Source organism: Rhineura floridana, chromosome 1, assembly GCF_030035675.1.
Source record: "Rhineura floridana isolate rRhiFlo1 chromosome 1, rRhiFlo1.hap2, whole genome shotgun sequence".
Taxonomy (NCBI): Eukaryota; Metazoa; Chordata; class Lepidosauria; order Squamata; family Rhineuridae; genus Rhineura; species Rhineura floridana.
Window position 1 is genome coordinate 41,485,960 of NC_084480.1, and position 15,064 is coordinate 41,501,023.

The following is a 15,064-nucleotide window of genomic DNA, read 5'->3' on the forward strand; positions in this document are numbered from 1 at the left end:
CATATATCTCTAAATACATATCCAGCTATATATCCTATAAGCCAATGTATCTTCCACATGGCAGAGGGCTAAAAAGAGAGTGAAGTCTTTTCTTACTCTACTGTAGTGTGAATGAGAGAAATCCCTGCCTCTCTTTGAAGCACTGTGCACATGATGGAAGACTTGGGATTGGGTGGGAGGAGAGCTGATAGCAAGGGCAATTATAGAGGCTGGTTAGTAAGCCTGGTTATTTGTGGACATCCTTGAAACTCACAATAAAATATGATTGAGTATTTGACTGTTCAAGAATGGTTTGTTCAGCTTCCCAGTCAAATATTCTAAACCATTAGCTTCATTAGAATAAGACAAAAGATGCTTTAATCATCAGTAGGGTTCATGCTTTTCGTAATTACAAAAACAAATTAGTTACATTGTATTGTTTCACAATAGCAGTTATAGATAAGGAATTATTGTAACTTCTAATAGTATTAGGTTTCTAATAGTTTCTAAAATATGAATAATTCACTGAACGCATAGAACACCAGGGTCAAGCTGTGCTGAAGATTCTTTTGTGGCTGCCCCATGTAGCAATGGGGGCAGCCATCTTTTTTCATACCATGTCCATATGAGGGACAATGTAACATCATATACCATCCCTCACAGGGGCATTTCCAGCTTCATTTCTACCTATAGGTAGTTGCTATACTTTGTAGCTGCTCTAAGCTTCTAACATACATGCCCTGGTCTCCTCTCACCTAGACTACTGTAATGCGCTCTACGTGGGGTTACTCTTGAAAACGGTCTGGAAACTGCAACTGGTACAGAATGTGGCGGCTCGTCTGATTAAAGGCAGCCGCCGGTGAGATCACATCACTCCATTGCTGAAGGAGTTGCACTGGTTACCAGTTGTTTTCCGAGCCCAATTCAAGGTGTTGGTTTTGACCTTTAAAACCCTGCACGGTTTCGGCTCAGTCTATCTGAAGGAGCGCCTCCAGCATCATCAGCGATGCCACTCAACTAGATCAGCCTCGAAAGACCTCTCCATCCCACCAGTTAAAACAGCCAGACTGGTGAGGACTAGGGAGAGGGCTTTTCCAATTGTGGCCCCCACTCTGTGGAATTCCCTGGCTCTTCAAACAGGCTTTTAGGGTGGGTTAGGTTTTATTATTATTGGTTGAGATTTTAATATTTTAATGTAACTGTGTTTTAATTTTGTATGTCACTCAGAGTGGCTGGATTGCCAGCCAGATGGGCGACTAATAAATTTAATAAATAAATAAATAACAAGAAAATATTAAAATGCACCTTGGACCACCTGGTAAACTTGTAAGTATTTTGACTTCCCCCTGCCTTTTTTCATACTTTTTTTTTAAATGTACATGTAGATAAAAGGAACAGAACATGCAAAATCGGCATGCACGAAATTGCACCCAATCTGTCCATTCTTGAGATCCTGGAGGGCCTCTGCCAGTTAGAGCAAACATTACTGATCTAGATGGACAAATACTCTGACCTGGGATAAATCACCTTCCTATGTTTCTGTTGCTTTGCACGGTGAACTTCATAACTAAACAGGAATTCCCATAATATCAAAACACAACATGAGCTCCCTTCCTCAGTCTTTTCAAGCCACTGCTTTAAACTAATGGTAGGGAAGAAGCAGGAGATTAAGCAAGATAATACAGAGTGTGGATGTATCTGCTTAACATTTTAGGACATACTTTTGGGGCAAGGACTTAGATGCATTGCAACATTTCATTTTCATATGCTGCAGTGAATTCAGTCTTTGTATAATAACTTGAGAATGCAACTGTCGGCACCAAATTGTGATTATTTAGAGTGCATTTGGTAAAGCTTTTAATAATAGTCCAGTGTTGTGCTGCAGTGTAGCCATAATATAAATTAAAAATATTTTTGCATTGCGTTTTGCTAACCGCTATATTATAAGAAGACAAAGGCTCCAATCATCATGTTTTAAAGCCCATTATTTTTCATAACATTGTTTCCAATATAAAAGTGTACTCTGCTCAAAAGAAAATTTCCAGACTTGGTTATTCACATGCTAGTTCTTCAACTGTACATAGCTCTTAGAACTGGGTATGTTTTTATATGGAAAATAGTATGGGGGGGGCAGGGATTTAAGTACCAATACTGCTAACTGAAACTTTTTTCTAGTGGTTGTTCAAAAGTTATTAAACAAGTAGGGGTCACAGAGTTAAATGTGACCCTGTTCAATCAAAAACTGTTTTACATACATTTTTCTGGTTTTTACAACCCTTTCATAATGTAGAAACTAAGTGGTCTACAGACCAGTTAAGCAAGAATGACTGTACGCAGACTGAAGAGTGAAGCATGATTTTGTTACATTAGTATCAAGGAAACAACTGGTTTGGGTCTACAATATTTTAGCCGCGTTTTGAATTAGGATATCTGCCTGTAACCTAAAACTAATTGTCCTCTTGTGAAATGCTGTACTGATGTGAAACAATTTATTTGCTATTTTCTGTTTACACAACTGTGTGGTACACATTTTTACAAAAAAGGAAAGAAAATGGCACAGTTTAAACAATTGAACAACTTGGTTTTATCCACCATTGTGTCTAAAATCATCATTGTAAGATTGATTGTAGGTCAGGTAGGATAATAGCTGGCTTGTCTTTGCAGCTAGACCTTTACACTAGCCAGCAGTCTCATCTTGCCAGTCTGTCTCTTCTCTTCAATAGGTGGACATTTCAGGTTCAACAACAGCTGTTTTAAAACTATCAAATAACTATTATTTTATTTTGTCCTGCTTTTTAGGGCACACCCTCACAAGGCTGCGTACAATAAAAATGTTAAAAGCTCACGCTTGCATTTCAGCACAGGATTGTAAAACAGTGCAGTGTATTCTGGGTGATAGTTGGAGAACAAGAAGCAGAGTTGCTTGGTATAGCCGCTTGTTGAAGCTGGTTGAAAGGGAAGGCAACCAATGGGGCACTGACTGGAAGGAGAGCTGGCATAACGGATGAATTTGCTTGAAGGCAATAGGAAAAAAGTAAGGACAGAGAGTGGTTGAACAGGGAAAAAATGGGTACAAATAAATTGGTTCAGGCACTGGACACGAAAATATCAGCAAATATCTAAAATGAAAAATACAACAGAATAATATTAATGTATTGAATCTTAATTTAACAGCAACCACACTGTTCTACTGCTTCTCAGGACATCTGTAATGTATGGCATATGAACATAGAAGCTCTTCCGGACTGGGTGACTTGTATAATAGAAAAGGTAGGCTTCTCCTTATTTCTGATAACAAAGATATTTTTAATATTCTGTATAAAATAAACAATTTATATCTTGATAACGGACATTAGAATTACAGCTATATTATTCCATATTTTATAGTAGCTTAAAGTAGGTAAATGCCTTTTTGAATTTTTATAATAAACACCTTATTGTGAGAAATCTATTATTGCCATATTTGGTATGCATAGCAACACATACAAAGTTTCTGTAAAACTGTAATGCTAGTCCTGCACATAGCTTGGCTTTTTTAAAATCCTGAAAACTTCAGTGAAATTTAAACAGACTGACTCCACGTAGGATTGTCGTTTACAAGCCTATTCAAAAGTTGATCTCTTTCCAAATTTCCATGCTAAACATGTGCAGTAACATAAATCTGAGGTCAGAGTATTTAAGAATATCAAATAACCCTTTGAAATGGTTACATTGAGAAGATAACATTTTTGAGAGCTTTCAAAAACTATTCAATTACATTTTTAATAAAAAAATTAGGTGATGTTTGCCTTTTGTTCAGTCATAAATAAGAAGTTTATGTGTTGTCCTGTTCTGAGTGAAAAAAGTGTTACATCTTATTTTCTTGATTGCAAATAATTAATTGTTTGTTTCCCTCCACATTATCCTTAGGCACAATGGACAACTGGAAAACTGAACTGCCCATTCTGTGGAGCCCGTCTGGGGGGCTTTAATTTTGTTAATAATACAAAATGCTCTTGTGGCCAGTTTACAAATATCCATCTTTGCAAGAGGCGAACTGACTATCAAACAGTTAATTCGGTTACATCAGCAATATCGCCACTGAAGCACTTGTCTCTTTGTAAAGTTCATTCTGAATTTAACAAAGAAATGTGGCAGAGTGTGACAGATGGATTGTTAGGAACCAGAAATCAAACACTTCCATACATGGCCAAAAATAACAATGGCATTGGGAAATTAATGGAGGCACTTTGCCTAGAGGTGAGATCAACCAACTTTGAGACGAATAGTAAACAATTACACTTCAAAGTGTCTAATCCAAAAGCAAGTATTTCAGCTCCACTGGCTGTGAATGACAGATACACTGTAAAAGCTTCTCATAGAAAATCACAGAGTTTAGACTTGAACTTCAGAGAGAAGCTTGTTTTGCTGCCTACTTTATATGGAACTTCCACAGCTAAGAGACCTGTTTTCTCCAGGCAACATGAAGCACAGCCTTTTTGCACAAAGGGTTGCTTACAATTAAAGCCCAGCAGAACACACAATTATTTTCATTTCCCACTTAAATCAGATGCTGATGAGCTTCCAAAGAGTTTTTCAGCTACTTCCTACAGTGTATTAACACAAGAAGAGACAAGATTTAATAATGGTTTAAAAGCTTCCAAACACTACCTTGAGAGTGACCAGCAGCTGTTCCTGTCTTCATCAGAGAGCACTACAGAAGAAGATACTGTGCAGCAGCACATCACACCTCTTAGTCTTCTTAAGCCTTTGACAACTATTGATCAAAAATCGAGCAAGCGAAAAAGGAACCGACTGAACAATTTAAGGAGAAAGCAAAGGTGGCAGGAAAGGTGGCTACAGAAGCAGGTATGTGTTTTTTTTAAACTCAGCAATCCTGTTTCCATCATGCTACAGCCTCATAAGTTGGAGCAATGACTGAAGCCATAATATATCATTTCAGATAAAAAAACCAAGCTACAGTTAACACAAATCATGGTTTACAAACCCACTTCAAATTGATCTACTTTTATTCTGGTTTGGTTTGGTTTGCCAATTGCAAACCATGGTTTGTTGATTCAGACATCACATCAAACTATAGTTAGGCTTCCTTCACTATGGTTTGCATGATTTCTGAATGGAACAAATGGCTGGAAGAGCAAAATATGCAAAAGCGTTTGTTACAAAAACATTAGTAGCTTTGAACAGAAATGTAGAAAAGACAGTGTTTATGTACATTTTAAATTATTTTTCTCCCAACCTAAGACTTGTATCCATATAAAGTACAAGTTATCCTATATCCTGAGCTTTCACTGAAAATGTGAACTAAGAAGAAAATCTTTAAATAACCTCTTGTTTCTAAATAAAAGGTATATTTCTGTAGCGCTACATTTCTGTAGTGTTGTTCTTGTACCTGACAAGGTACAAATACATGTTCTCTGCTACAAGAGGTGAAAAGACTGCTGATTCTATTATTTTGTGCTAATGTTTGAAATTGGCTCCTACGTAGTTTGCTCTTTCTGCAGCTTTCCACTTCCTCTATTCAGCGTGGGTTTTTTTCACCTATGCTAAGCCACACACACAAGCAATAAAAAAACCACACAGGGTTTTTTGAGTCATGTGCGTTATTGCATCAACATTCCTTTCAGGTTCCATATTAATAGTCTTCATCAAATTTCCCATCAAGAAACTTATCTGACTTGTCAGCGCTTCTCATAAGTTATTTTCACCCCGTTTAAATCCAAGAAGCATGTGTATGATAAATGTATCTCCATATACAGTTAATACAGTATCTTAATATTGTTCTCTCAAACAGGGTGTACTACCATATATAAAATTAAGAGGAAATGCATGCATTTTATGTGGTATGCCAAACACTACAGTTCAACTTCATTATGATTCTGCATTTCTGTTTCAACATAGTTCCATGTAGCGCGCAGTGTCATTCCACCAGAACTATATTATCTTGGTTTTGCTGCTAATCTTTTGTATATATAAGGGGATTCCCCAGTAAGCTTGTAATAACAGAAATATGATTTTTTAAACAGCAGGGGGCACCAAATTTCCTCTAGCTACAAAACGATTGTAAACGATAAACTTTTACGAATGAATGTTGCATAGTATAGTGTGGTGTATTATGTTTGCAGAATGTTTTACAGATTAAAAATAGTAATACTACTTATATCTGCTGATTATAGGTTTTAAACGTAATAGTGATACTTGTTGCCACTGCTGTAGCTTAGCGTCTGCAAACATTAGTGTAATAAGCTGTCTCTTGTGGCTGATTTTATTATATATCCATACTAAAAACAGCCTTTGTTAAAAGCTTGTGATAAATGGCTGCCATCTCTTAGCCACTAAACTGCTTTTCTGCTTCTTATAAATTTGTATTATTTGAGTTTACTATATTTTTAGTAAAAGCAAGAATAAATGTCTTTGTAACTATTCATAAATTAGTACTGGAAAAGAATAACTGTGAATGATAAAGAGAAAATATTTTCTTGAACTTTGTTTAAAAGTTGGAAAAACAAAAAAATAGACAACTGTACATGTGATCTATTCAGTCATGATATTTTTAATATTACTGTTATTATACAAGGAGCTCTTTAACACTGCATCCAGAAGCAGCACTAGCATCACCTGGGGAAAAGATGGAAAAAAAGCTGTTTTGCAGCCTAAAAGCCCTAAAGCAAAGACTGGGAACTTGTGGTCTGGGGATGGGGGACTGTATATAGCCCCCAGCCTAGTTTCATGCAGCCCTCTGGTCTAGGTGCTGTACAGCCTTGTTGACTTGCCAAGAAACCACCTCCATTCTCTGGGGTTTCCACACTTCCACTGCTGCCGCGGGAACCAAGATGACCAACCTAATGTAGAAGACCTAATGTCTTCTACCAAGAAGGCAACATCAGCTTTGCTGCTAGCTCCAGGCTGATCCCCTTGCGTATGCAGAGGTTGTTCTCCCCCAGGTGTGTCGGAAGCAAATCAGGTGGGCCACAGTGGTAAATCTCCCACTGCACCAGTGAGCGCAGCTCTTCCCACTTCATACCATGTTTGGAGCTCCAGCATACATGCACCAACAACCACAAGGCAACCTGCCCAGACCAAAGTGTGGAACTTAGAATTATAGAACAGTAGAGTTGGAAGGGGCCTGCCTACAAGGCCACTGAGTCCAACCCCTTGCTCAATGCAAGTATCTAAGTTTAAGCATACCTGACAGATAGCTGTCCAGCTGCCTCTAGAATGCCGACAATGTTAGAGAGCCCATCTTCTCCTTAGGTAATTGGTTTCATTGTCACACTGCTCTAACAGAACTTTTTTCCTGATAATCAACCAAAATCTATCTTCGTGTAGCTTGAGCCCATTATTCTGTGTCCTGCATTGTGGGATGATCTAGAAGAGATCTTGGTTCTCCTCTTTATGACAACCCTTCAAGTACTTGAAGAGTGCTGTCATATCTGTCCTCAGTCTTCTCAAGGCTAAACATGCAAAATTATATCAGTCTCATAGGGTTTGTTTCCAGTCCTCTGATCATCCTTGTTGCCTTTCTCTGAATCTGTTCCAGTTTTGGCCACTGCTCAATGCTGTGCCCGACAATCCTCACCCTTTTCTGGCTTGAAACAAAATCAGTGGTTACTAGTAGTATGCTGATCATGCTTCAGGCAATTGTAACATCTAAATATGAGTGATCGCCAATGACTGATGGCCTTAATTTGGGTTGCTTGCTAGCCCCATGCTGCTGAGAAAGTGGTAGCCCCAATGATAAAAGTGGATTCCAAATTCCCTTGAGGGCAAACTGGCATTAGCAAGGCATAGTCTCAGAACCCCCAGAAACTGATGCCTGGTCAGGAGAGAGATGACCAGGTGAATGAAGAGCTGTCCAGATCTCTGTGGCTTCAAGTGGAGATAAGCTCTCATGTCATGCAGCAACAGGGACCCTGGGGGGGGATGGTCTGAAGAAGAGGGACTCCAAAAGGACTTGGCTGAAACATCTCCCTTGTTAGTCACTGCCCCCGGAACGCTCATGTGAATGCTGCTTCATAACTGGACAAGTTTTATAACTGGACCAGCAAACCAAGGAGAGTTGATATACCAAGCCTATTAAGGTGCCATAAGTAATTGGGTAATGGCTGTCATTTCTGGGTGAGTCCTGCTGCCTTTATCACTCTCTTGCCCTGAATGCCCAAAGGAGTTGCAAGAGTCTGGGAACCCCAGAGCTTTGGAAAAGGGGATGGCAGCTAAGTCTTGGGTGCTCTCCCTTGAGCCTGCAGGTCCGGCAGGTAGCTTAGGACGCAGGCGTCAGAACATAAGAAGAGCCTGCTGGATCAGGCCAGTGGCCCATCTAGTCCAGCATCCTGTTCTCACAGTGGCCAACCAGGTGCCTGGGGGAAGCCCGCAAGCAGGACCCGGGTGCAAGAACACTCTCCCCTCCTGAGGCTTCCGGCAACTGGTTTTCAGAAGCATGCTGCCTCTGACTAGGGTGGCACAGCACAGCCATCATGGCTAGTAGCCATTGATAGCCCTGTCCTCCATGAATTTGTCTAATCTTCTTTTAAAGCCATCCAAGCTGGTGGCCATTACTGCATCTTGTGGGAGCAAATTCCATAGTTTAACTATGCGCTGAGTAAAGAAGTACTTCCTTTTGTCTGTCCTGAATCTTCCAACATTCAGCTTCTTTGAATGTCCACGAGTTCTAGTATTATGAGAGAGGGAGAAGAACTTTTCTCTATCCACTTTCTCAATGCCATGCATAATTTTATACACTTCTATCATGTCTCCTCTGACCCGCCTTTTCTCTAAACTAAAAAGCCCCAAATGCTGCAACCTTTCCTCGTATGGGAGTCGCTCCATCCCCCCCCAGATCATACCTGGATCATTCTGGTTGCCCTCTTCTGAACCTTTTCCAACTCTATAATATCCTTTTTGAGATGAGGCGACTAGAACTGTACACAGTATTCCAAATGCGGCCGCACCATAGATTTATACAACGGCATTATGATATCGGCTGTTTTATTTTCAATACCTTTCCTAATTATTGCTAGCATGGAATTTGCCTTTTTCACAGCTGCCGCACACTGGGTCGACATTTTCATCGTGCTGTCCACTACAACCCCGAGGTCTCTCTCCTGGTCGGTCACCGCCAGTTCAGACCCCATGAGCGTATATGTGAAATTCAGATTTTTTGCTCCAATATGCATAATTTTACACTTGTTTATATTGAATTGCATTTGCCATTTTTCCGCCCATTCACTCAGTTTGGAGAGGTCTTTTTGGAGCTCTTCGCAATCCCTTTTTGTTTTAACAACCCTGAACAATTTAGTGTCGTCAGCAAACTTGGCCACTTCACTGCTCACTCCTAATTCTAGGTCATTAATGAACAAGTTGAAAAGTACAGGTCCCAATACCGATCCTTGAGGGACTCCACTTTCTACAGCCCTCCATTGGGAGAACTGTCCATTTATTCCTACTCTCTGCTTTCTGCTTCTTAACCAATTCCTTATCCACAAGAGGACCTCTCCTCTTATTCCATGACTGCTAAGCTTCCTCAGAAGCCTTTGGTGAGGTACCTTGTCAAACGCTTTTTGAAAGTCTAAGTACGCTATGTCCACTGGATCACCTCTATCTATATGCTTGTTGACACTCTCAAAGAATTCTAATAGGTTACTGAGACAGGACTTTCCCTTGCAGAAGCCATGCTGGCTCTGCTTCAGCAAGGCTTGTTCTTCTATGTGCTTAGTTAATCTAGCTTTAATCATACTTTCTACCAGTTTTCCAGGGACAGAAGTTAAGCTAACTGGCCTGTAATTTCCGGGATCCCCTCTGGATCCCTTTTTGAAGATTGGCGTTACATTTGCGACTTTCCAGTCCTCAGGCACGGAGGAGGACCCGAGGGACAAGTTACATATTTTAGTTAGCAAATCAGCAATTTCACCTTTGAGTTCTTTGAGAACTCTCGGGTGGATGCCATCCGGGCCCGGTGATTTGTCAGTTTTTATATTGTCCATTAAGCTTAGAACTTCCTCTCTTGTTACCACTATTTGTCTCAGTTCCTCAGAATCCCTTCCTGCAAATGTTAGTTCAGGTTCAGGGATCTGCCCTATATCTTCCACTGTGAAGACAGATGCAAAGAATTCATTTAGCTTCTCTGCAATCTCCTTATCGTTCTTTAGGACACCTTTGACTCCCTTATCATCCAAGGGTCCAATTGTCTCCCTAGATGGTCTCCTGCTTTGAATGTATTTATAGAATTTTTTGTTGTTGGTTTTTATGTTCTTAGCAATGTGCTCCTCAAATTCTTTTTTAGCATCCCTTATTGTCTTCTTGCATTTCTTTTGCCAGAGTTTGTGTTCTTTTTTATTTTCTTCATTCGGACAAGATTTCCATTTTCTGAAGGAAGACTTTTTGCCTCTAAGAGCTTCCTTGACTTTGCTCGTTAACCATGCTGGCATCTTCTTGGCCCTGGCGGTACCTTTTCTGATCTGCGGTATGCACTCCAGTTGAGCTTCTAATATAGTGTTTTTAAACAACTTCCAAGCATTTTCGAGTGATGTGACCCTCTGGACTTTGTTTTTCAGCTGTCTTTTTACCAATCCCCTCATTTTTGTGAAGTTTCCTCTTTTGAAGTCAAATGTGACCGTGTTGGATTTTCTTGGCAATTGGCCAGTTACATGTATGTTTAATTTAATAGCACTGTGGTCACTGCTCCCAGTCGGTTCAACAACACTTACATCTCGCACCAGGTCCCGGTCCCCACTGAGGATTAAGTCCAGGGTTGCCGTCCCTCTGGTCGGTTCCATGACCAACTGGTCTAGGAAATAGTCATTTAGAATATCTAGAAACTTTGCTTCTTTGTCATGACTGGAACACATAAGCAGCCAGTCTATGTCCGGGTAGTTGAAGTCACCCATTACTACCACATTTCCTAGTTTGGATGCTTCCTCAATTTCATATCTCATCTCAAGGTCTCCCTGAGCATTTTGATCAGGGGGACGATAGATTGTTCCCAGTATTAAGTCCCTCCTGGGGCAAGGTATCACCACCCACAACGATTCTGTGGAGGAGTCTGCCTCTTTTGGGGTTTCGAGCTTCCTGGATTCAATGCCTTCTTTCACGTATAGGATAGGTGCTCATCCCCCAAGGAATGGGTCCCTTCTAAGGGATCGTTTCCCTCTTCCTCAGCTGGATGCTCTCCTTCCCCGAGACCATCGTTGTCCATGATAGCAGGAGAGCTATCATCGTTGGAGTGGGACACAGCTATAACGTCCCTGAAGGCCTCCTCCACACACCTCTCTGCCTCTCTCAGCTTTTCCAGGTCCGCCACCTTGGCCTCAAGGAAATGAAGTCATTCCCGGAGAGCCAGGAGCTCATTGCACCGAGAGCACACCCACGACTTCTGTCCAACAGGCAGATAGTCGTACATGCTGCAGGCGGTGCAAAACACTGGAAAGCCCCCACACCCCTGCTGGCTTCTTACCTGCATAGTTTTGTTTAAGGTTTATTACGTCAATGGGTTGGAGACTGCGGTTTAGTTGAGGTCAGGGAACAGACGGGCAGAGTGGGGGGCCCTGGCCTCCTTGCCCTGCTGCCGAACTCGCTCTGCTGCTTAACTCGCCTTGACGCTTTGTCAGCTGGGGCCTTGACGCTTCGTCAGCTGAGGCTCCCTCTAGCTCGTGGGAGCTGGCTGAGGCTTTGGGGACCCTTGGAGCCTTGGTCAAACTAACAAATGCCTCCCCCACCAAAGTGTAAGAACGGAACATGGATGGTGCAAGCGGATTCAGTACTCCCTGCATGATCCCAATCTCCCGCAGGGCTTCTAGGAGTGCTTCTGGCTTGGTGTCAGCCCACATTATCAATCTCCAGAAGCTGCCTTCCTGCAAGCAAGATGAGGCACTGCCATGTTGTTGTCAACTCCTGGAATGTGGCGGGCTGAAAATATGATGTTAGCATCCAGGTACTACAACACATATTCCCAAATCAAGCTCATGACCCACTCAGAGCACAAAGATTGCTTCTTAATTACTCTGACCAATGCCTGATTGTTGCACCACAATTGCACTCTCTTATCCCTTATTTTCTCCGCAGGAAAACAGCCTGGGAAACAGCCCCAGGAAAGTGAGGTCTTTGGTAATCCTGGCAGAGACCCCAAAGTGCTAGCCAATGCCTGGCACACCAGCAGCCTTTAAAGAAGACCCCAAATCCTAAGATTCCTGAGACATCAGATTGTGCCTGTAACTCAGACCCCACAGTCTTGTTTTATAGATTTGATGTTAATGTGGTGGTGAGGGGAAGGCGGGCTAGCCTTGCACAGAATGCCCAGCAGGGCCCGATGACTCTGCAAGTGATCTAAGTGCCCAAACAGGGCTTGCAGCTGCTTGAGTTCACACTTTGTGCTGCCTAGCATCTGTTCCCAGAGGTCTTAGAGACTGGTCAGCTGAAGGCTGGAGGAAGCTGCTGTGGAGTCAAAATGGATGCCTAAATATGTTAGTTTGCTAGCAGGCCTCTCTGATTTGTCTTGTGTCAAGGCACCCTGAAGTAATTGGACAGCCCTTGAAAAGTAGATAGCAATTCCTGACAACCACTGGTGTCCAGGGTACATGCAAAGAAGAAATCATCCAAGCAGTGGGTGACTCGGTGCTTAACAGATCTGCCCACTTCCGAAAGGTGCTAAATGTCTTGAATGCTGTGCAGGTGATGGAGCATCCCATGGGCATGGTGTAACCACATACCAGCTGCTCCCAAATTAAACTGAGAAGGTTGCAATCCTGGGAGTGCACTGGGAGAAGCCAGAAGGGTGACTATATATCACAGTTTGCCATTTTGCATTGCTGTAGCCCAACCTGTGACCTGCTGGTGAAGAGTGGGCAATAAATATACATAAATATAATAATAATTATACTACTAGCAGTAATAATAATTGCTCCAGAACCAGACTCCCTTATCTCAACTCCCTGTCAATAGCGCACCGAGCATGAACCTAGTGGAACTGAGTCATTAACCAATGACTCCTGAGCTTTGGCTCTTCCCCTCTCTATCCAGCCTCAGAGTGAAGGGGAGAAGAAAAGGGCTGTGCATGAGGAAAAGGCTGGAAACCTCCAGAAGTTATACCAGATCATCATGTGCTTGCCACAAAACCGGGGTGGGTGGGGAGCCAGGATCTAGGGGGAAACTGTATGCTTTTTGGGGAGCTGCATTTGTTCTGGAGAAGAGACGTGTGATGCTAAAGTGTGGTTTTTGCTCTTGCTGAAGATCCCCAAACTGCTGGTAAGCAGAGAGACTGTAATAAACAGACCCTTTTCAGTTATCCCTGAGATGAGACCAATGTTATGACTGGGAGTCAAGGAAAAAACTATCCATGCCCTAATTTATACTGAATCTGAGCCTGAGAGACTGAAATTTAACTCTTCTAGCAAAGACTGTTTGAGAGGGGAGACAGGTTCAAAGTATTTGTTCAGTCCCTGGCAATTACAGAACTTTGGTCCAGGAGGGAGCCAGGTTGAAGGGGGAGGAAATGTTTCTTCACAGGGCCTTGTTCTGAACCCTGTATCCAGAGGAGCAGAGTCTCTTGCACCCCCAACTCACCTTGAGAGTCGCTGCACGTGCAATCCCTGTAAGAGGTTGTGTGCTCCACTTGTGGATGGCGGGGAAAGGATTTGGAGAAATTGAACTTGCTGTTTGTGTACATTATGGCTGTGGGCACACTAGTTGCTTCAAAAGCAGCAAGAATGAGTTTTCTGGCTGCGTTTTGAAATTACTGCCTTCTGCTGGACACAACTCCCTCCCCCACTGCTGACTTTAGGCCTTTCAGGACCACCCGCAGCAAAGCATTGGGCCAAATACTGTCTCTGCCTGAGCCTACAACAAAGCGTTTCTATTGGCTACAGCTGGATTCAGAAATCTGTCTGAAGCTGGATTTTTTAAAAATATGCCCTCAAGCTGATCTGACCAGGTTTTAGAGTAAAAAGGGGCAGAGTTTGACTAGTGTTGTGTGCCCAGGTTTTCAGAAAACAGAGGAGGAGATGCAGTAGAACCAGCATAACAGCAAGTGTGTCTCTACCCTATGTGAATGTATGTTGCTTGTTGTGAGATTTCCTGCATCTTCCATAGAGATGTATATTATCTTTAAAAATATATATTTTATTTTATTTATATCCCACCCTTCCTCCCAGTAGTATCATTTATTGTGTTTGATCATCAGGAGGGAGTAGGCCTCCGCTCATCACCAGGTTGACAAGTCACTTTGTATATATTTATTTATTTGTTTGTTTATTGTATTTGTATACCACCCCATAGCTGAAGATCTCTGGGTGGTTTACAACAATTAAAAACAATAAAAGCAAATATACAAATTTAAAAACACATTTTTTAAAAAAGCAATTTAAAAACCCGTGCTAAAATGCCTGGGAGAAGAGGAAAGTCTTGACCTGGTGCTGAAAAGATAACAGTGTTGGCACCACCTCATTAGGAAAATAATTCCATACTTTGGGTGCCACCAATGAGAAGGCCCTCTCCCTTGTTGCCAGACTCCCAGCTTCCCTCCGACTAGGTACCCAGAGGAGGGCCTTAGATGTTGAGCGTAGTGTATGGGTGGGTTCGTGTCAGGAGAGGCCTTCCAACAGGTATTGTGGTCCTAAGTTGTGTAAGGCTTTATAGGTTAAAACCAGCACCTTGAATCGAGCTCGGAAACATACAGGCAGCCAATGCAAGCGGGCCAGAATTGGTTTTATATGTTCGAACCGTCTGGTCCCTGTTACCAATCTGGCCGCTGCATTTTGCATAAGCTGCAGCTTCCGAACCTTCTTCAAAGGCAGCCCCATGTAGAGCGCATTGCAGTAATCTAACTTGGAGGTTACCAGAGCATGGACAACTGAAGCGAGGTTATCCCTGTCCAAATAGGGGCGTAGCTGGGCCACCAACCGAAGTTCGTAGAAGGCACTCCTTGCCACCAAGGCTACCTGAGCCTCAAGTGACAGGGATGATTCTAGGAGAACCCCCAAGCTACGAACCTGCTCCTTCAGGGGGAGTGCAACCCCATCCAGGACAGGTTGGATATCCACCATCTGGTCAGAAAAACCACCCACTAGCAGCATCTCAGTCTTGTCTGGATTGAGCC

The 15,064-nt window shown here is 42.3% G+C and overlaps 1 protein-coding gene across 5 annotated transcripts in view; it reads left to right on the forward strand.

The window, feature by feature from the left end:
- Positions 1-15,064, forward strand: part of RNF180 (ring finger protein 180) — a 135,398-nt gene that overhangs the window by 41,823 nt on the left and 78,511 nt on the right. For all 5 annotated transcript variants that reach the window (XR_009761578.1, XM_061619077.1, XM_061619066.1 and 2 more), the window contains exons 3-4: positions 3,154-3,249; positions 3,889-4,827. Coding sequence is in view for 4 of the 5 variants with exons in the window: in XM_061619077.1 (XP_061475061.1) it covers positions 3,154-3,249; positions 3,889-4,827 (1,035 nt within the window). In the remaining variant the exon portion in view is untranslated. The remainder of the gene's footprint in view (positions 1-3,153; positions 3,250-3,888; positions 4,828-15,064) is intronic.